At 41.3% G+C, this 22,881-nt stretch overlaps 1 protein-coding gene across 1 annotated transcript in view; it reads right to left on the reverse strand.

Annotated features, from left to right (window-relative positions):
• Positions 1–22,881, reverse strand: part of SDK1 (sidekick cell adhesion molecule 1) — a 262,656-nt gene that overhangs the window by 141,584 nt on the left and 98,191 nt on the right. The window contains exons 6-7 of the mRNA XM_029284781.1: positions 4,718–4,829; positions 2,899–3,086 (exon numbers count right to left, since the gene is read on the reverse strand). Coding sequence (XP_029140614.1) covers positions 2,899–3,086; positions 4,718–4,829 — 300 coding nt within the window. The remainder of the gene's footprint in view (positions 1–2,898; positions 3,087–4,717; positions 4,830–22,881) is intronic.

Genomic DNA, 22,881 nt, shown 5'->3' on the forward strand with positions numbered 1-22,881 from the left:
AGACGTTTCATGACCCAACTAAGTAACATCCTCAGTGCTGGAGGTTTGCTCAGAGAGCAAATCCCATTTCCTTCTGTCACTGATGGTGTTACCCAGTTAGATTATGAAACATTTGCCAAAAAAAACAAAAACAAAAAACCAACCCCAGGCTCAAAGAGCAGCAAGGACATACCCTTCCATTTGTCTGTTCATAATCCTGTCCCCCGTACACCAAATTATAATCTCTGAGGGGTCCCAACTCACAGCTGAGACACTCTGACGTATGAGACTGCACTGAGACAAAACTCAATGACTGATAACTCAAAAGATCTTTTTAACCCACAATGGACTTCACGGCATCGTTTTTCACTTTCTCTCTTGTCCTTTTGGGTTAACCACAGATCCGCTTGTCGTCACTGAGCACCGTATTCTCCCAAAGCAAGCTAGCCTGCCCTTTCTTCCACTAGAGAAAAGCAGAATTATAGTTAACTTGTCCTCTTTGCTGTTTTCTCCTCTCCCCCTTCATAGCAATGAGAAATTTGCACTGGCTTGACTTTTAAGTCAATACATTGAACGACATTTAACCTGTTGTATCTTTCAGATTGGCACCCTCAAACTCTTCTAATACCTACCCAGAACTGAACCTTCATTTTACATCATCCACGTGGCCTTTTGCCCGTCAACATCATGCTGATCTTTATTGTTAGTCCTGGTTACAAATTATAAATTGTATCTGCCTTGTAGAGACACATAATTATCACTGTCTATTGATTTCTGGAACAATTCCTTCAGATTCCAGGGTGAACTATTTCAAGTATCCTACCTCGATTATAAACATGACCCATTAAAGACCTTTCTGGAAATCATAGTGTTTCTATTTTATTTTATTTTATTTTTTTGGGCGTACTTAAGATTTTATCCCAACGAAAGAAAGTCTACATATGTAGCCTTTCTAGTGTTTCCAGACTTGTGATGAAATATTCAGTGGACGGCGTTCCCAGTGCAAATAACATTTAGCCATTTTAGCCATGGATTTTATTCTAAACTAGTTCAAGAAATGTTTTGTTGCTGAAGCCAAAACTTGCAGTGTGGTGTTCCTTACTTGTGTCCCCAGCATATGTTTTACGTGCACAATTGGACAAGTATAATTAGGTTTTTATGTGCTACTAAAACAGGGCTTAATAATGCAGCCTTGTACAAGAAACACCTTCAGGATAGCTTAGAAAGAATTATCCCTTTTATATGAGCGCTCTCGTTTTTAAATTTGGGTCTATTTTCCTCCAGATTCTGTTCCCTTGCCAATTAAAACCTTGCAGGGTTTCTGTTTTAAATTTTTCATGAATTATTCCACAGTTTGCTGTGGCACAAATGCATATATATATATAAACGTAACAGACCAAGCTGGATAAAAATTAAAATGAGAAGGACTTCGGGTGTCCAAGGCGCAAGAAAGGGAATTGATCACTAGTGTTGTTCCTGACTTTTTACACTGTGGCCTCTGTTCATAATTTTGTTCATCAAGCAGCCCTCTAAAAACCGAGATTAGCAATAAAGCATGGCACACAAAGAAACAGAAGCTACTAATCAAAGCTGTTGCGATTTTTCAGATCTTTTATCTCTGCTTGTTTTTTTTTTTTAATATTATCCGAACACACCTAAGTGCCAGCCGCAACAGAAGAATCATTGCTTGCAGCATTGCAAGAGGCAGGATCTGACAGTACAGCAAAAATAAAAATAAAATAAAATAAAAATTAAATGAGTTACTATAAAATTGCAGGGTGGCGGGATGGCATAAACTGATTTGAATCCAAATCATAAATAACGGAAACGGGTTCTTGTTCTTCGAAAGAAAAGAGAGGCAATAATTTGAAAAAGTGAAAGAAAGGGAGAAATGGAAGGACGAGGATGGAACTTAAAACCAACCTTGATGTAATTTATTTTAAAGCAGGAAACAGACGACGGGGCTGGAACAGCCTCTAGTACAGAGGGAAGAACTTCTGCTTGACTTAAATGAAATAGGGACTGTCTGAAATGATATAGGCTGGACTAGAAGATCTCCGAGGTCCCTTCCAGCTCTATTCTGAGTCAGATTCTAAATCTTTCAACGCACCTGAATACACAAAGGGCTGAGGTTCATGGCAACCTTCACAGGTTTCTTGTGACTCTATCGCAACAGACGAAGGTGGGTGGTCTTAGGGCACAAGGAGAAAGTCCCTGAACGTCTCCCAGGAAAGGGAAGCTTCACAAGTGTCTTAGCACTTAGACTCGTTCTAATTTGACAATCACAACTGAAGATTTTGAATGGCTTCTGTTCGTGAGGAACAGAAGATACGTACGGCTCTCTGTCTTCCAATGTGCCAGAGCTCACTTAAGTTCCCAGGTCTTGGATTAGGGTGTCTGTGGAACAATTTTCATTTTTCATTTTCATGTTACTTATGTGGTTTTGTCCGGGAGGATGTGTTCATTTTTAAATTAGGTATTTGTGTAAATCAGGGGTAGTCAACCTTGGCTCTTTTATGACTCGTGGACTTCAACTCCCAGAATTCCTGAGCCAGCTTGGCTGGCTCAGGAATTCTGGGAGTTGAAGTCCACGAGTCATAAAAGAGCCAAGGTTGACTACCCCTGGTATAAATAATGTAAGCCACTTTGGAGTCAGGTGGCCTTGAAATCCAATAAGCAAACAAACAATTTCTACAAGAAAGGACATATCCTATTAACATCCTTAATAGTAGCACCCGCAAAGAAGGGATGAATTAATTTTGAAGACTGCCTTACACGCCCTCCTGTGTTTTATCCTCTGTGGAGAAGTTTGATGGGCAAGTCAATGACATATTACAATAACTATTTCAACTGGCTATTATCCTTTGGTTTAAGATGCTTAATATGAAAAAAAAGAAAAAGGAAAGAAACCAGCATTACCCAGGATAGACAGGAAGGTGTTAGCTCTTTCAGGCTGGATGGGGCTGTCGTTCAGTTGTGCCTCACAGACATACATTCCCATGTCAGCTGAAGTTGGGTTCGTGATAGCTAGACGTCTGCCCAGGCTGCCGATCCCATTGAGGATTTTCCCATTCCTCTTCCAGGTGATACTTAATTTCTCAATGGGGCTAGGAGGGGGAAAAAAAAACATGTGCCCGTTATTGCTCTGACGTAAGTTATGACGTTAGCATCATCCCGCTAAGAAAGAACCACAGGTGTGCAGAGAATGAGTTGCTTAGAAAGAAAGTCAGAAGCAGCTCCCAGATCTTCTGCAAAAATATCCAGCAAAAAGAAAAAAGAAAAGGTGGGGAGGGAGGGAAATAGCCTTTCATAAGAAGATGTCCTCCAGAGCTGTTGGTCTTACAAAACCCATAACCCCCAGCCTGGTAGAACCAGGCTACTTGAGAATCATGACAGCTGATATCCAAGGTATTCTAAAGGATATCAGAATGGGGGAGATAGCAACAGAGTCAGAGTCCAAGACCTTTGCTCCTTGACCTATTTCCCTTCCAGGTACAGAAGATAACTGGACAGTTGAGTGTTGCTCTAATACTGGCAATAGAAGGGGGATCATCCTAGTAGTAAGGGGAGAAGGCTAGATTAGGGCATGCATAACAAGCTGTATCTCCTCTTTCCCCCAAGAGAGAAGAATGATATAGTGCAGGGGTCTCCAACCTTGGCAACTTTAAGGCCTGTGGACTTCAGCTCCCAGAATTCCCCAGCTGTGCTGGCTTTGGAATTCTGGGAGTTTTTAAATCTGTAAGGTCTTCAAGTTGCCAAGGCTGGACACCCCTGATTGAGCATCTCAGTAAACAAATACAGAGAAAGTTCAAACATTCGCTGAAGTCTCTGAACATCTGCTGTTCTTTTATTTTGTCCACCAGTAGGGCAGGCTCAACTGACGTCCAGCGACCACATTTAATTATAAATGGTAATTTTACTTCTTCATGCTAATGGTTTGTTTTGCCTAAGGGAAGGATGGTAAAAATAAATGCGACTCAGGGGGTACATCCGTATTGAGAAATACGTCCATTATAATTCAATTATAAATAATTGAAATAATTGAAATCTCTGCTTTCATAGGAAAAGCTGGCCCTCGAAGCATTCCAGATTCTCTTCCAGGGTGCATCTTTTCCCTCTTTTCATCAAGGCCAGATATTCAAGTTGCTCAGAAGGAAAGTGTGCGAGTTCCCAATTTTCATTAAGCACTATTTTGGGTAGAAGAGTTGCCCAGCAGTCAATACTTTGATTTCCTCTTTTCCAAACATTTATTTTTTGCCCAAAATGTGGAACAAAATGAGAAGTCATTATTGATTTTAAAAATTGTTAGCACTCTGGATAATTGTCACAAACAGTGGCCCAGAGGAGGTAAATCTCTGGTGTTTGACAGTAGTTCTACAAATAATGTGTGTATGTATACATATATATACATATATACATACACACAAAAAACCCATATATACATATATATACATACATGCATTTTTGAAATCTGTCTGTGCCAAAAGAACACATATTTTGGTGAGGTTGCAAAAAATAAAGTTGGCTGCAAAACTGACTAAAGAAAGTCGTACGGAGCAATAAATACAGATCTTCCAAATGGTTTGTCTTAGAATTGAGGGAGGGAGGCTGGCCGAAGGTCACCCAGCTGGCTTCATGCCCAAGGCAGGACTCAAACTCGCCGTCTTCCAGTTTCTAGCTTGTTGCGTTAACCACCCCAACAAATTGGCTCTCTCGTCGGGGGCTGGGTTTACCTTACCTGCCATTGGCCAGACACTCCAGGATGGCTCCATTGCTCCCAGGGGTTGCACTTGAGTTATGTGGAGGGATCACGATCGTGGGGGTCATGGTGTTGGTTGAGGCATCAGCACCTGTAAAGAGGAGGTGGAAGACCGGCAAGGGGTTAAATGCCAATCAAGGAGAAGCTCAAGGTGGAAATGAGGGGTCCTTGATGTCCTCTGAGCTTGTTTTCTTGCAGACATTTCATTACCCAGACTAGGTAACAACAGCACGGATGATGTTATCTAGCTGGGTAATGAAATGTCTGCAAGAAAACAACCAAGATGAGAGAGTACCAAGGACCCCACATGTGTCTGTCTGTCTGTCTGTCTGTCTGTCTGTCTGTCTCTCCCTCCCTCCCTCCCTCCCTCCCTCCCTCCATCCATCCCTCCATCCATCCATCCATCCATCCAGCTGTAAACAACAGCCTAAGTTCAATGCCACCAACACTGGCGGGGCAGGGAACTGTATATAAACAGTGAACAAGCCCCACACTCACTTGCACTGATGATGTTACCTAGCTGGGTAATGAAATGTCTGCAAGAATACAACCAAGCTCAGAGACCACCAAGGACCCCACGGTTATCGTCCTCCCCGTTCTCCACTCCACAAACCCCAGTCCCTTCTAGCAGTCCATTCACCCAGACCATCATTTGTATTGAACATAAGAGGTTGATGGGTGGTGGGATCCATCTTCACTGTTCTCTGCTCCCAATTAGGACTGGCAGGGCTCCAGGCCATTCCATTGTAGATACCCATAATGTATATTGTACTTGAAGTTTCCTGTCACTGGAAGCAAAGCAAATTCTTTTTTTTTCCCCTCCCCGCTACCAAGCACTTCTATTTTTATCAACCACTTGCTGATTTATATTTTTAGGATCTTTTCATGTTCTGTTTACTCTTATAAGTTCTGTGCGATCTTAATAGAGGCTTTCAAGCGAGTTCTTTTTTTAAAGAAATAAAACCTATTTTTTTACATACACTGGTGAACGGGAATGAAATTAACAAAGCAGCAGATCACAACAATTTCAATCCTCTTTCCTTATCGGAAAAGTAAATAACCCAAATCGGCTTCTCTTTTGTGAATCGACAAACTGTAAATAATTTAGCTTATGCAATCCTCAGACACTTCAGAAAAAAAGATGGCAGAAGGGGAGGGGGGCAATCCTGCCAACTTCGCCCTGGCTCTTTTCAAAAAATTCAGTGCGTGTATTTAATAAGTAAATTAAAATACCAATATGCTATTGCTATTGCTTCGAGCTATTCATTTGGGGAAAACACAGTATTATTTCCCTACATGAACAAGAGAATAATAACAGATTGCTAAAAATAAAAACGGCAATAAAAGAGTTGCAAAGGGAAGGAAAATTAAACCATGTCTAAACCAATGCAAATCCAAACCGGCTCATCAAACACTATACATTAAGGCAGCTTAGCATTATAAAACCCCAAATTATAAGTTAATGCAATTTAGAAGTAGCAGCTGAAATATTTCAAATCCTTCCATCACCAGCGCAAACATCTATTGTAACAAAGCAGAGGGTGAAAAAAACAAAACACTTTATGGTAAATTTGACTCCTTTGTATCTTGAGTGGAACAATATTGTAATTTGGGATACACACAGGGGGAGGGGGATGGATTTCCCAAAAAACATCGCTGCAAATACCACGGAACTGGAACCGTGGCTTAGCTAGCATGACCCTGTGGCCAGTTTGATTGGCTTCAGACTGTTGACCTACGGTAGCCATGTTTGTAAGGTGAAGATCCACGAAAGAGAGAAGGATTATGGGGTCCTCGGTGCTCTCTGAGCTTGCTTGTTTTCTTGCCGACGTTTCGTGACCCAAACTAGGTAACATCATCAGTGCTGGAGAAGGACTGTGAGGATTGGAAAGAAGGATCCCATCCAAAGCAATGCAGGCACTTTCCGGAGGGTCGGCGTGATTGCCTCCTGATGTGGAATTCTCACCACGCAGAGAAGATGAAGGCCAGGCAAGAAGCAATTCCTGACGGGGAGAATGGTTAGTCAGTTTGCCTCCTAGAATTGTGGGTGCTCCATCCCTGGAGATTTTCCAGACAAGATCGGACAACTGTTTGTCCAAGATGGAACAAGGGCTTCTGCCTAGGGAAGGGGGTTGGGCTAGAAGACCTCCAAGGTCCCTTTCCAGCCCTTGGATTCTATGACGAGACTGAAAGAGGGTACCCACGCTAGGCCTCAGAATAGATTAACGTTTGTTTCTGAAGAACAGCAATACTGCCAGAATAACTGAAATTGATAAAGGCAGCAGCGTTATTAAGGACTAAAGGGAAACGTTACATTCGCATTCCGTTTCAAATGGACCAATATTCTTGCGCGTTTTCATGGAGCGCCATATTTATCCACGAGAAAACGTGAATGGTTGAAGGATGTGGCTTATTCTTTTTATGGGGCAATCCGCTTTTAGGATGGATTTCCCGCAATTTATATACCCGCTTTATGCCCGTAGGACTGAATAGAGAAGGACCTCGTTTTTAGAACTGGGGCAGAACGGAGAGATGGAACATCTCTCTCTTCCTATTCTAACAAGAAAATATTCAATGAATGTGTGCGGATCCTTCCCAACTTCAATGCTCAGGTTCTAATGTAGCATTATATTCTTTTATTTTATTTTTTTCAAGCAGGGGAATGATTAGAATGGAGTAAAATGTGGAGAGGCCAAGAAAGACACTTTTAATTCGGCAATGCATTCACCTCTGTCTCTCATTCCCAAACATTGTTTTTTCTTCTTTCTTTTTTTCAGTTCTTCCACCACTTCAAAAGGAACCAAAGAACCAGTGAGGACCTGGGCTGACTTCTAGCCATTCATGCTTCGAGAATCTCTTTGTGCCTAAATAGATGAGTAGGGGAGATGGAATGACAGCAGCAAAGTGGATAGAGGCCAGGCTTCATTAGCTGCTTACTACTAATTGCAGGGAGAACAACAGTGTCCAGCATCAATGCTTATTTCATTTCCATTCATCTTATGTACTAGAAGCACCCTATTAGCAAAATTAGTCATCTGATAATGGTTTCCGAACTTGTAGAGTTAAGATGAGGCTGATAAGGACTTAATATATTTCCTTTGAATCCTGGCACAACGGTGGAATAACAGTAGCCCTTTATCTAACGGAGGACTAATGTACTTATTATATTGAATATGCTGCATTGTTCAGTTATATTCAACACGTCAAAATGTTTCATGATCGGCTCGCAGGAGGTCAACCAAGGAATAGTTATTAACCGATGAATAACACTTCATATTTCAGAAAAGATCTTATAATTAGATGTCCACTTTCTTTTTGACATATTTTTATTCCCAGAAGACGCCGTTCCCAAATGAGTTTGGACGTGCCATCAAGTGCTCATTGATGAATCAGAGAGACGTGGAGAAGACCAACGGTGGTACGTATTCATGCACAAAGAATAACAGTCAATGGTACTTTCTTTGCAAATGACAACACAGTTTTCTAAAAAAAAAAAAAATTAACTAGATCTTGAAACACTATGTTCCTGGCCTTGTCTGAAAGCCATTGAAGACCCAAAGAAGAGACAGTCTGTCTTTCTCCAGGAAAGGGAGAAGAAGCTCCAGTTTTTACTAGTCCATGTCCACATTTTGATATAGTGGCCTCAATGTCAACTTCTCCATAGTTGGAAGATATCGGTATGCTTAAACTTAGGGATGTCAAGGGGCAATTTGTTAAATTATCCCAGTCTTACAGACATTACAGTCTAGGAAGAACCCATCTTATGGCCATACCCAAGACCTAAGAGGTTTGCATGACTACTGCCACCAGGAAACCAAGGACGTTAGCCTTGAAACCATAATGGAGTCACTACTGTGTATAGACATGTAAGAGAGGAGCAGGCAGAGCTGGGGAGGAGGGGAGTTAAATGTGTCATTAGTTTGGAATCCTTGCATTGCCACAAGAGATCCAAGCTCTGCCCACCTTGAATTCCCTATATCTAACACCAATTTAGTGCTAACTGTTAGTTGACCAGATTCTTCTGTATAAGTATGAATAAATCTCCTATGCTGCAATTTTACCAATGATCTTGATTCTTTGCATCTGGAGACGATGGAGATGGAGATAAGAGATGATAGAAATGGAAATGGAGATACATCAGAGCCTAAGAGACATCTCCCCACAGAAATGGGGCTAGCTTAAACCGACCCAATTTAAGTCTTACTTTTAAGTCAACTGTTGCTGCCTGTTTGGGTAGGATTTTTGTGTGTCAGTTATTTTGCTGGCAAATGAATATTATTTGCTAGCAGAACCACAAATGTAGAGATGAGCTCAGCTCTTTGGATAGGAACTACTCGTGCCATTAGGGACCAAATTCTTCATCCGAGAGACATTTTGAAAAACATTGCAAATACTGAAACGCTATGGAAAATTAAGCCACATATTCTAGCACTTTCCAGTTACAACTCAGCGGCTCACCTCAAAAGCAGGGATAATTTTTGTCCCCTGTTCTGAACTCGCTTTCTAACAACTCTTTGCATTCAAAAAGCAATTTGGAAGTTCAGACTGTCACTGACCCGACTTTCCCCTCATGCACAGCGAGAGACTTTTTTCTCTTTCTTTTCTTTTTTCTTTTTCCTTTCCCAGAAATGAAACAGCTGCACACATCGTCATAGCTTTTAACTTGAATATATACATATATATATATATAGCTGTGAGACATATTTTATCCAAAGAACGTTCAGGTAGCTTTTCATAATTTTTTAAAAGCGCTTTGATATCAAATACACGACTTCCAAGAGTGTGCAATTTTGCACAATGAAAGGGAACCAGCACTGTAGTTGGACAGCATGAACAATTAGGCTTTCAAAGTTTTTCAAGGAGAAACAAGCCCCACATCCTCTTCCCAGACAAACTTCCAGGTGGGAATCAGTTAATTTACATCATTTACCTGGCCAGAAAACCAGTGGTTGTTCCCTTAAGGGTGGAATTTGCAAGACAAAAGACTACATCTGAGTAGGAACCTAAAACAGCAGATCAAATGGATGCTAAATAGAATTGTAGAATTGACCTCCTCGGTGTCCATGAACACTGGGCGTAGTATCCTAGGGCTGGAAGGGACCTTGAAGGTCATCTAGTCCAACCCAAGGAGGAGACCCTATACCAGGGGTCTTCAAACGTGGCCCTTTTATGACTTGTGGACTTCAACTCCCAGAATTCCTCACTCGTCTGTGTGTTCGACAGAACTTATCAAATTTAATAAGGACATAGATTTAATTTAATTTAATTATTTATTAGAGAGAGAGAGAGAGAGAGAGAGAGAGAGAGAGAGAGAGAGAGAGAGAGAGAGAGAGTCCATTTGGCCTAGTGGTTAAGGCAACAGGCTAGAAACTAGGTGATTGTGAGTTCTAGTCCCGCCTTAGGCGTGAAAGCCAGCTGGGCGATTCTGGGCCAATCACCAGGAGACGGTGAGTTCTAGTCCTGCCTTAGGCATGAAAGCCAGCTGGGTGACTTTGGGCCAATCACCAGGAGACGGCGAGTTCTAGTCCTGCCTTAGGCATGAAAGCCAGCTGGGTGACTTTGGGCCAATGACCAGGAGATGGCGAGTTCTAGTCCTGCCTTAGACATGAAAGCCAGCTGGGTGACCTTGGGCCAATCACCAGGAGATGGTGAGTTCTAGTCCTGCCTTAGGCATGAAAGCCGGCTGGGTGACCTTCGGCCAGTCCATACAGCTCGAGCGACAATTCAATCCATTCTTGTCGCAAGCAATGGATCAATGCTAGGTTGATCTGAGAAAAGCAGACTCTGCACTTGTGGGAAAATGCTAGGATGGAAAAAAAGAAACTTTTCATGGATGTTGCAAAGAATAAGGAACATAGATACAGCTTCGTGAACAGATCTGCTCATTGAATGCCAATCACCCAGCTCATCTTTCAGCACACAATGAAACGGAGAAGAAAATTCACGCCACTTCACACTCGGCAAGATAAGGGAATGGATGACTGTTTAGCTATTCTCTCTTTGCTGACTTGCTACACGAATACTGCTGCGTCGGCAATGCGCCGAGAATTCCATTTTAGTTGTGTGAACTAGCCCCAAGTGGCTGTGAAGATTCCTCAGGAAAAGAAGAAGAACACCGTACTGTATTTCTCAGGCTGTCCCAAGCTAACTTTAAAAAATAAAATAAGAAATACATTTTCCTACAGCACAAAAAACACAAGAGCTCAGCAAATGCAAGACAAATGCAGACCCAAAAGCTGCAGGTTGCATTTGATTTGCGATATGTGGTCATCATAGCAACTTAATATTTAAGGTTAGTCTTCGCATTCATTTTATATGTTTTGCATTCCTCCAGATAAATCGTATTATGAGAGGGCAGGGAATAGCAAGGGGTTTTGAAAATAAATCCATTTTTTAATAAATTGCTCTTCTTGATTATCCCGACAATTTAACTATTTCAAGCTAATTATATAGAGACGACCTTATTCTTTTTTTTTCTTCTTTAAAAGCAAGTGTAATTTATTGCCAGAAGAATGCAAAAAAGTCACCTCTGCTCCTGGCAGGTGCCAAATGAGAGAGCCTCGTAATAGGCTAAAATTTTTGTCTTGAAATAAACTTCCCAGCCGCACAAAACCAACAATGAACTTAGGTTAGTGTATGATTTATTTACTTAACTATATCGAATTCTTTGGGGGCTAGTGTTGCAGCTGTCTTTGCAAGGAATGGAAGGGAAATAAATGCATTTTCATGGGAGGGAGGGAAGGAAGGAAGGAAGGAAGGAAGGAAGGGAGGAAGGGAGGGAGGGAGGGAGGGAGGAAGGAAGGAAGGAAGGAAGGAAGGAGGGAACGCTATCCACAGCTGAAGCAAGGAACTCAAAATGGTGTCCACAACCACATGTTTCTTATGATGTATGTAAAACATGGGTTTTACATACATACATGAAGCCATCTTGACTTCCTTCATTACCCCCTGAGGACAGAAAGGGCACTTTAACATGAGAACTCTGTGCCGATTGGAAACCTATTCTGAACCTCCATGATCTACGTTAGCTGTATTTTAATGCTGATTTATGACTCAGCTGCAATGCCTTTAAACTTGTAATAAAACTTTTTAAAAAAAAATAACGGTGGGATTCTGGAGGCCTTCTCGATGGTCCATTTTGCCATTTGCAAGAATTCTTGCTTCGAAACAATATTGGTGTGGGGTTGTTGTTTTTTTTTGCAATATTGCGAACAGATTTGCTTTTTAAGGGTCATTTGCTTTAACATCCTGAAAATCAATCAAAGGGATGCACGGGGTGGGTGGTGTAGAACTGTAGTACATAATTAAATCCATCTAAAAAGTATTATTTTAAACTAGAGTAAGGCTGCAAAAATGTATGACCGCCAAATCCTGGAATGATGGTTGCCTGTGTTTCTTCTTAAGACTTGATTAGTATCGCATCTTTTAAGATATCTTTGGCAAATTTATCACATGACACCTTGTGTTGCCTATAACAATCACTTGTTTTTTTTTAATGGTTTTTTAAAAAACAGCCAGTACCATATGGTATCAAAACCTAGCAGAAATTGTAAATTAAATATAATGAGGATCAAGATAAACTGTGTTTGCTGGAAACCTAAGGGGAAAATACCGAGTCTGAGTAGCTATAAATACTAATTATGAACTGGAAATGAAAAATCCACTTCATAATTCAGAACAGGAGAGAGTCCCTCACATTTGACCAATCGGTGACGTTCTTAGACCATTCACCTCCTTCAGGCACCTTGTGGAAGTATAGAAAATAAAAATAATAGCTCAGAAATTCAAACCTCAAGGCCATTGCCAAGATTAAACATGATATATAATGTTGAAATGCAATCTCAGGATTATCCCAACGGTACGGGGGAAAAAAAGCTTTTAAACTGAAGTCTGGTTGTTCCTTAGAAATCTAAGCAGATAGAAGAAGTATTGTGTGTGTGTGTGTGTGTGTGTGTGTGTGTGTATACATACATATAATCTCTAATAATCTTAAAAACTTGAATCCCAGGAATATTCATTAAAATACAATAGTGCCACTGAACTCCGGGATAGAAAAAACTTTTTAATAAATACAACTTAGCTTTTGTCAATCCTATATATATATATAAACATGGTCCCTTCCACGTAATCAGCTTCAAAGGTAGAACAGTAATATCAGCAAATTGTTCGGCGGCCTGATCAGCAAAAGGATAATTCTGGACCTAATGAAAGATTAACTAAGCCATGAACGCTAAACAAGCTTCTGCCCTGGATACGGGAGGAATGGTGATTTCCAATATGTTCCCTATTCAGCAGACCTGTTTTGCTCCAAAAACAAACAAGCTGCGGAGGGGAAAAAATATTTATCTGCCTCATTGACCTAAAAACATATCTTGGTTCCATCTGGCAATTGTATCCTGCAATATGGTGGCATTAAAGTTGTCAGGGGGTATGTGTGTGACACTATTTCCTTCTCACGTCTACAGTTGTATCACCTTCAGAACAGAACTGCAAGGAAATGTTAAATAAACTAATAAATAAAGGAGAATATTTGCAGTTCAGGGTTGATGTGAGAGGTCCTTGATGCTCTCTGAGCTTGCTTGTATTCTTGCAGATGTTTCATGACCCAAACTAGGTAGCATCATCAGTGTTAGGGTGAGAAACTAATAAATGACTTTTTGTACCTGTACTTCAATTATCTCCAGATCTTCTTGGCATAGATAACAAGGCTAAACCTGGAGTTAAAAGCCAGAGGTACATAGAGAATGCAGAAATGTTAAACTCCTGCTGAAAATGAATAACAGAATAAAGAGAGATGGAAGGGACCTTGGAGGTCTTCTAGTCTGTCCCCCTGCTCCAACAGGAGAGCTTATACCATTCCGGAAAAATGATCAGCACAGAATAATACTGGCTGCAATTTCTATCTGGAAAGAATTTTAACGGATCCTTTTCTTCATCGGCAATTTGATGCACCCGGGGATTGTGATTGAATTGTACTTTGTGACTATGGTTCACGGTGAAACTGATCAAAAGTTCTATTTTTTGGGGGGGGGAAGCTGCCATGACTACAGATCTTCATGATGATGATGATAATAATGCAGGTGTATTCTCATCTGCTTCACTGCATCCATTCATTCCAGTTCTGGCTCCCTCCCGAATCCCAGTTATTCAGGGAAATTGCCTGACATTCAAGTGAGTTATTACAAGAGTTTCCTTAGATTTAAGCTCCGAAAACAGTTGAGTTTCCAAGTTAATCCACTGCTGCCCTTCGGTGGCCAAGCCTGTTTCCGTGGACGCCATGTTGCCACACAAATAGGGCAAGTTAATGGGACAGTCCCATCATGCATATGACTTAAATTTCACAGTTCAGGTCATCGGCACGAAGATGGCATTCTGGCTTCCGCCTGGATGGGTGCCTAATATTTCTACGCATGTAACTGTAAGCAACTGAGAGGCAAGGCCAGATTACAAATGTAAAAATAAATGGAACCATAAATGAATAACATCTTTAAACTAGTTGCAAGACAGATGCACATCGAGTGACACGCGATGTTCTGGGCAGGCAGAGTTCTGCTGAAAAGATTTTGATTGATTTGCACTGTTGGGTAGCCTGGCACAGCAGAGCAAACATTTAGGGAAGCGATGTGATCTGAAGTAATAGGAGAAGAAATGAGAAGGCATTATGCTCAAGCCAAAGAGGGAGACCCCTTAAGTGCTAATGTCACAGGACAGAGACTTCTCCTGTGGAGACGCACAACCATCCTTCAGACGGTGGCATTTATTTGAAAGCTGAAAGAGACCAAAGCATTTATCTTGGCTGCCACCTAAGGACCGGTTACCCCAAGGCTCAGCTCTGTGGCTGTGACCCAGAGCGCAGGGCACCACAAACAGAAACCACAGCGAGGAACCAACTCAGCAACATCCTGAGATGCCCGCATCAATTCCCGTTGAGCCAAATAAAGCAGAACTTTATTAAGCAGGCTCACAGCTAAGAAGAGCACTTGCAGAAACATCACTGAGGTCGTACCCTGAACAATTATGCTGAAATAGTTCTTAAAAATAAGGACTCCCAACCTTTCATCTCTATCAAAGATCATTTTGCAAGACACGGGGTGCCGTCAGCTCTTGACCTCCACTTCCTACTACGTTAATTGACTCGACGAGAGCCTTCTTGGCTGCCCCGATTGGAAAAGAGCAATTAAAGAAGCAAAACATAATTTGCCTATAATAGGTGAGTGTTTGCAACTGGCTTTCTTGTTAAGGACCGGGTGGGCACAAGACATGATACATCCACCCATCCATTTAGAATAGATTCACATCCACAGGACCGGAAGGAAAAGCTGCCCAGAGCATCCTCAAATCGGTACTTGGTCTGAACACAATTTTAAACCAGGAATTCCCAGAAAGCAAGAACCAAGTCACAAACGCCGCACTGTCGTATGCAATTTTGCAGGGCTGCTAAATCCTCATCACATCTGCAACCTCCTCTCTACTCGTGAGCCTAGTCCCATTCTTTCTGGGCCACTGTTAGAGGATGTATCTCGAACTGCATTTCAAGTGAGTTACGGAGGGTCCAAGTTGTGGGGTGGGACAATTTTTCCCAGGTGCAAACCGATTAACGTCAGGCGCCAGCAACCAGATCCACAGGTGAAGCGTTCAGTTAACTATTTTATTGCTCATGCCTATAACGCAGGAATCTTCTCAGACTGGCGGTTTGCACCTGGGTCAGTCTAGAAAAGGTTCAATGGCATTCAGATGTCGGCCTTTTATGCCCATGTAGGGATTCCAGACTAATTCCCTCTTCCATCGCTAACACGAAGAGAAATGAGACTTCCACAAAATTCCACAAATGAGGGCAAAGACTTTGCATGCCTGGGGGCTTTCTAGACCTAATAATGTGCTTGCTTGGAAGTCTCTCATAAAAAAAGAAATTTTTTTTAGCCCCTCTTCATTTATGATCTAGGCGTTATACTGAATAATTCCCCAATTATTGGTATGCAGAAAGCCGCCCAGAAAATTTAGTACCTCTCTCTCTCTCTCTCTCTCTCTCTCTCTCTCTCTCTCTCTCTCTCTCTCTCTCTCTCTCTCTCTCTCTCTCTCTCTCTCTCTCTCTCTCTCTCCTTCCTTCCTTCAGGCACATCAGCTTTGTTAAAGAACAAAAAGAAAAAGAAAAAAGCAAAAGCAAAGAGAAATGAATGACTAGATTAAACAAGGTGATAGCATACATCTTGCTGGCTTTTTCACATCATTCCATCACCCATACACTTTCTCTGTTTCACTAAATTAGGTAAATTTACCTTCCATTACAGGGTCTGCAAAATGGCCCTTCCAAATCCTCATAGGCTGTAATATCACCATGGTAATGCAATGCTGCAGAGAAGCTGCTCATTTAATTTTTCCCTGGGCCCTATTGATTTATGGCCCATTAAAGAGGATTTGGAAATGCAGGCAGAACAAACCTTTGCACATTTCCTTCAACTAAGGCTGGCCATTACAGTAGGCATAGTTCAGGCAGGATAATCAAAGATGGGACGGTATTGGAATATTACCCTCTAATCATAGTCACCTGATGTTCATTTCAGACTAACATCTGATAGATCTGTAGATATTTACAGGCGCACGCATGCACGGACTCTGCTACAGCACTGAAATTTTACATGGTGGATTATTATTATTTTTTTTAATGCACTTGGAGAATAAGGAAAAGAAAACACGCCGGCAGATCATAAAAGCCGCAAGAATTGTGACTGCTTTTGCCCTACTTCTTCCATCTTTCACAAGTATAGTTCAATAAATGCATGAGCCATGTGAATAACTGATAGAAGAGGGAGAAAAATGGAAGGGGAAAAAATTTATTGCACCCTACAGCATCCTTTCTAGTCCCGAATTCGTAAAAGCAATTTAAAAAAACACAACATTTTATTGAAAATCACATTTTATTAAAATGATATGCAATACAAAGAGTTTTTTTTTAAGCCACAGTTGATTTTTTATTTTTTATTTTGTCAAGGACGTTGTGCTTTATAGAACAAGGCTAATGCAATAATTTACTAAGAATCAGACATGGTCTTGATCAAATTTTCATGAGAGTTAGAAGCAAATGAAAGAGAGAAAATTGCCCAAGAGGGGTGTTCTATAAAAGAAACCTTACTTTCTTAGGCTCGTACCTTGAAAAAATATTTATTCTGAAGGTGGCAGTACTTATTCACTACTTGCTTTGCCAATTTGGGGAAACAGCCCTGAGAAGCCAGACTAGCAGGGATCCCAACCACTGCATCTCCTGGATGGGTAGGAAACTACCAGCCAGGCAAGGTGGAGGAGTCAAGACAGGAACTAGCCTCGAGTCTTGCATAGCCACAAGAGACTTAGGACTGACCCCTCCTGAGTTCCATGGAATCTTATTGGTTTGTTCTCAAGGGAAGACTGGCGAGATACTGTAGAGGAAGTCAACTTGAATCCTTCATCTATGGATCTGGTTGCTTACCCTTGACATAAATGGTCTCTTTCTTATCCAGGCACATCCACAACTTCCACCCAGTGCTCACCATACTCTACTACCCATGTTGTCATGCAATGATGTAACAGTTGTATATCCATCGGGAAAGGTCAACTTAGCATGTAAGGAAGACGGTGCTATAGAGAAATAGGCTGTATCAGGCACTGTTCAGAGGCTACAGGCTGGGAGAGAGATGGCCACTGAGAGGTGGTTGAAAGCAGGAGTGTCCAACCTTGCCAATTTTAAGGCTTGTGGACTTCAATTCCCCAAATTCCCAAGCCAGCAGGGAGTTGAAGTCCACAAGTCTTAAAGTTGGCAAGGGTAGACAGTCCTGAACCTTTCTTCCCTCTTTAGCAACATTCCCACCACAACAGAGCAAAGCCCCAAAGAGTAGGAAACAACGATTGCCACATTTTAATAGAATCCAAGTAGGATGAGGGGAACTTATTAAGGAACAAGACACTAATAGATCATTGTTTGCTGGAGCAGACACTCAATCTGCAGTAGGTACACATTTTGGCAAAATGAGGAATAAGGAATTAGAGGCATTCATTTCGATCATTCTGCAATTTAATCATAAGTTGTTTTTTTTCTAGTACAATATAGGAGTGATTAGTAGCATAATGAAATTCACCAGAAAATATGGAACACATACTTGAAAAATGCAGCTGCTAAAAAAAGGTGCCAGAATTGTAATGATATAAGCAACAGCATTATCTAAGAATGCTTTTTGTGTTGTCTGCTATGGAAAATAATAGCCGCGACGAGCTGAGCCATCAGGAGCAGGAAAAGGTGGGGGGCTTTAATTTAAAACAATCAGGTAGAATGTGATAGGAAAATAATATTTTTGAGTACCTGGGCAATCTCTCCCAACCAGAGCAAATATCACTTGGACTAGATGATCTTGTAGTTTTATTCTGTTAGTAAGCTTGGACAATGTCATAAGGAAGGCTTCTGAGCAGATTTGCTCATTCAAGTTCGCTATCCTTCATCAGGGTGGAGCAGCTAAAAAGCAACTGCTTACAAATTGTTCTAAGCTAACCATGACATCTGCTGGTTTATTCCAAACCTTAGTAACCAGAGACTATCTCCATGGAAACACTTCCTGACCTGCAGAGTCCAAACGTACCTTTGAGATGAATGGAAAGCATGATAGCAGTGTTCCAGTATCTCAGGGGCTCCCACAAAGAAGAGGGAGTCAAGCTATTCTCCAAAGTGCCTGAAGGCAGGACGAGAAGCAACGGATGGAAACTGATCAAGGAGAGAAGCAACTTAGAACTAAGGAGAAACTTCCTGACAGTTAGAACAATTAACCAATGGAACAACCTGCCTCCAGAAGCGGTGAATGCTCCAATACTGGAAGTTTTTAAGAAGAGACTGGACAGCCATTTGTCTGAAATGGTGTAGGGTTCCTGCCTGAGCAGGGGGTTGGACTAGATGACCTCCAAGGTCCCTTCCAACTTTTATTATTATTATTATTATTATTATTATTATTATTATTATTATTATTATTATTATTATAAAAGTGTGAATAGCTGCACGATCAGTTCACGTGTCCTTGCAAATCTGATTATTAAAAGTATTGGGAAGAGTTTCAGGGACAAGAGACAACAACATCCTGAGCGAGTTATTATTATTATTATAGTTATTATTATTATTCTTGGATGGACTCTCTATGTTCACCTCCAATAGCCAGGAACCAATGAAGAGGAGAAGTCAACCATCTCTAGATACGCAGAAGAGATAGGAAGTTTCAAAAATCAGTCCCAGGCTGTTAGGCGATATGTTTGGTTACTCAGTGTGTACTCTCAAATATTAGCGTTATTGCTTATTGTTATTGGTTATGAGTTCTTGGGTCTTTGATCACACATATTGCAACAAACAGTGCAGACGTGGCCACAAAAACAGCCAAAGAGGGAAAAACAAAACATATCCCCAAAAACATATTTCTGTGGGGTCCTTGGTGCTCTTTGAGATTGGTTGTTTTCTTGCAAATGAGTCATCCTGCTAGGTCACATCATCAGCGCTAGAAGAGAATGGAGTTTGTTGGGTAATGAAACCTCTGCAAGAAAACAACCAAGTTCACCAAGGACCCCTGAGTCTTCCTCCTCCTCCTCCTCCTCCTCCTCCTCCTCCTCCTCTCCAAAAACCCACTACTTCAAGCACTGATAACATTATCCAGTTGAGTAATGAAACATCTGCAGGAAAACAATCAAGCTCAGAGGTCTCCAAGGACCCCTGATTCCTCCTCCTCCACTCCACAAACCCACTCCCTTCTAGCACTGATAATGTTACCCGGTTGGGTCATGAAATGTCTACAAACAAACAACCAAGCTCAGAGAGCACCGAGGACCCCACAGTTCAACCCAGAGCTACAAAAATTCTCTTCTATTGGTAAACATCTCTCCATTTTAAGAATAGCCTCCTGAATGATATCTATAATGTGAAAATCAAGACCCTAAGATCAAGAAATTCAGTTGGGAGGCAAAGTACGGTTGTCCTAATGGCTTTTTCTTTTTTTTAGATTTTATAACCCTACACGACTCTGATTGATTCAACCCTGAATGATATTATTTTTTTTAAAAAAAATACTACCTATTGGCGAAAGCTGTGCTAAAGTCCATCAGAGAAGTGACAGATGACAATTTTTTTGCCTAACTACCAGCCGTGGCAAGGTGGAATGCGGGTCGAATGGATATAATGTCAGCCCTTTCCCCAAACAAGCTTGCTTATTTGATTTGATTTTCTGTTCTTTTCTTGTCTTTTTGCATGTAAGGCTATTCTGTTTTTGTTTTTGTCTCGTTTGCAATTGACTCGGAGTTCACACTGTGCCCGCGCTTTTCCTTCTCTCCGTTTAGGCTGCCTTCTTCAGGCTGGAGATTCTGCTTGTTCCGTCATTTTTTTTATTTCTCCACTAAATCTTCGGAAATGTACTGCGGATGGCCCCAGGAGCCAAAACAGCAAAGATGAAGTAAAATGAGAAGCAGAGCTGTCTTGTTTAATCTATGAGTGTTCCCAGCCAGGATTCTGTTTTGAAAATTTGTAACCGCCTGCTTCTCCGGTGAGGCTGAAGAATTCCCATCAAAGCTGAAGTCCTGTGGCCAGCCAGAAGCAAGAACTCACTGGATGCTGAGTTTTCCTGAATCTGGGGATCACCCAAACTCTCTTCCATTGCTTCAGGGGCATACAGTGTCTCTGTGTGTGTAGCTAAAACAACACCCACACAGTGTATATACAGCCAGTCCTGGACTTACAAACACAATTAGGACCAGAATTTCCATCGCTAAACAAGATGGTTATTGAGTTGTGCACAATTCTATTTTTTTTTTTTGCCGTGATAGTTAATTGAATCACTGCACTTGATAAGTGAGCCATGCAGTTATTAAGCAAATCCAGCTTCCCCCATTGGCTTTGCTTGTAGCTTGGCTGGGAAGGTTACCAAGTAGTGATCGCGTAACCCTGGGGTGCCACAACTGTCAGAAGTACATGTTGGTTGCCGAGTGCCCAAATTTTGATCACTGTGATGGACATGAAAACAAGGGCTGGTCATAAAGTCACTTTTTTCACAGCCCTTATCACTTTGAATGGCCATTGAATCCATGGTTATAAGTCAAGGACTTACCTGTACTCTCTTAGAATAACAGAGTGGGAAGGGACCTTGTAGGTCATCTAGACCAACCCCCTGCCCAAGCAGGAGTCCCTACACCATTTCTGACAGAGGGCAGTCCAGTCTTACTTTGATGCCCAGCTGACAGAGCTATCTAATTTAATTCTCTCTTAAAATTGGAAGTTGATATCAGAGTTTTTTTCTGAGTAGAATCGAGGGGTGATTCTGCTCAGCCTAGCGCAGAGATATTTTTGCAATGAGAGGGGGTTTTTTGGGGGGGAAGTGCATCCCTTCAATCCGGGTGCTTAAATTCATTATTAAGCAAACGAGACATTCCCCAATTCCTGGGAAGTTCCAGAAAGTGGAAAGCATTCATAATTTTTTTCATTCTTTCCTTCCCGGCAATGACAGACATGTCATTTCTGGCACCATGTTTTAGATCTATATGTAAATGTAGGCCAAAAGCATGTGAAGAGGTTAAAATCATGGCAACTTATAAACCTTGGTCCAGTTGCCCTGATTTAACCTTTTAAATATTTAGGATCACATTGCAGCATTTGAGCTTCAGCATAGCCAAAAACAGAAGCTATGATCTACAGCTTCCCCGCTCCTCCCATTGTCAATCATCCTGAAATAAATCAAATATAATCAAATGTATTTTCTTTAACGAGTTTATATAGAAACCCATACGCCCAAGGAGCTCTGGATGGCACTTTGATCAAATCGAATCAAATCTATCACGAAGAGCAATATACAGACTCTCTGGTAATTAAGTCAGATAGATGGCACCTAGAATTTATGAACTAATTTTTTTAAAAAAAATCGAAAAACGCTTTGCAATTCTCGACATGTCAACTAACATTCAGAGCACAACCTACTCATCACATTTCACAGTTCTCAGATATACACGCGCAACTGAGGGAAAAATATATGAGGGGACATACACTTGAATCTGCGGTTTAATTAACGTGTTAGCTGACTGGCTTTAAACGGTATTAAAATATGCATTTTGAGAATTGTTAACCTGCAAATTAAAGTTGAACGAGAAAGGATGTATATATTAAAACACAAACAAATCGTCTAACTGAAGAAATGCCGGAATGTTCTGAAATGGCGATCACTCAGGGTTGTTTTGCTAGAGACTGGCGCTTACTTGAAGAGCTATCAGCTTCCCTGGCCTTACTTATCTCAAGGGGTGACAAAGAATAAAAGAGGCTGTGAATAGCTACAGGCAGAGTAGAACAGTTAGCTGCAAGACCGAAGATGTTTCCTGTGATATAGTATACATTATTTGCTCTATTATTAGCGTTCCTGTTAGTAACAGCAGTAGTAGCTCATTGCACAGTCAGCCAGATGTTTAGACTGGGCATTTGGCATTCTTGCCCTCCTATCGAGTTCTTCCCAAGGAGCTGGGATAGACAGATGTTGTTCTTTGATGAAAGGTCTTGTCGCGGGATGTAAGCTCTTTCTGAGTCAAGCTTTTGCAATTGACCAATTTGGATGTTGTCAATTCTTCTTCTTCTTCTTGTGTCATATCCATTATCGGACGTTGGCGATCATGTTGGCGATTCTGTTTTTATCAGCAGCCGCACGAAAAAGTGCTGCTGAGTTTTGTCCAAACCAATCCCTTAGATTTGGAAGCCATGATGTTCTTCTTCTGCCTGGACCTCATTTGACTTCAATGTTGTAAATGCCGAAGGCATTCAAGTGGTGCTCCAGTTGTTTTTGGGATTACACCCAAGGTGCGTATTACTGTTGGTTTTCAATCTCTGTATACTTGCAATGGGCAAACAGTTTTTCTTCAAGTAGTCCTACAGCTTCAACTTTTCTTTAAGTAGTCCTGTAGCCCTGGTTGCTCAACCAAAAGTCTTGAGTCCTGTAGCCCATTTGTCACCAGATGTGCAGGAATTGCAGCTCCTAATACAGTTCTTGTTGAATTGGGCAAGAAGAAGGAGGAGGAAGGAGGAGGAAGGAGGAGGAGGAGGAGGAGGAGAAGAAGAAGAAGAAGAAGAAGAAGAAGAAGAAGAAGAAGAAGAAGAAGAAGAAGAAGAAGAAGAAGAA

Source organism: Protobothrops mucrosquamatus, unplaced genomic scaffold (genome assembly GCF_001527695.2).
Source record: "Protobothrops mucrosquamatus isolate PMUCROS unplaced genomic scaffold, P.Mucros_1.0 scaffold942, whole genome shotgun sequence".
In the NCBI taxonomy this organism is placed as follows: Eukaryota; Metazoa; Chordata; class Lepidosauria; order Squamata; family Viperidae; genus Protobothrops; species Protobothrops mucrosquamatus.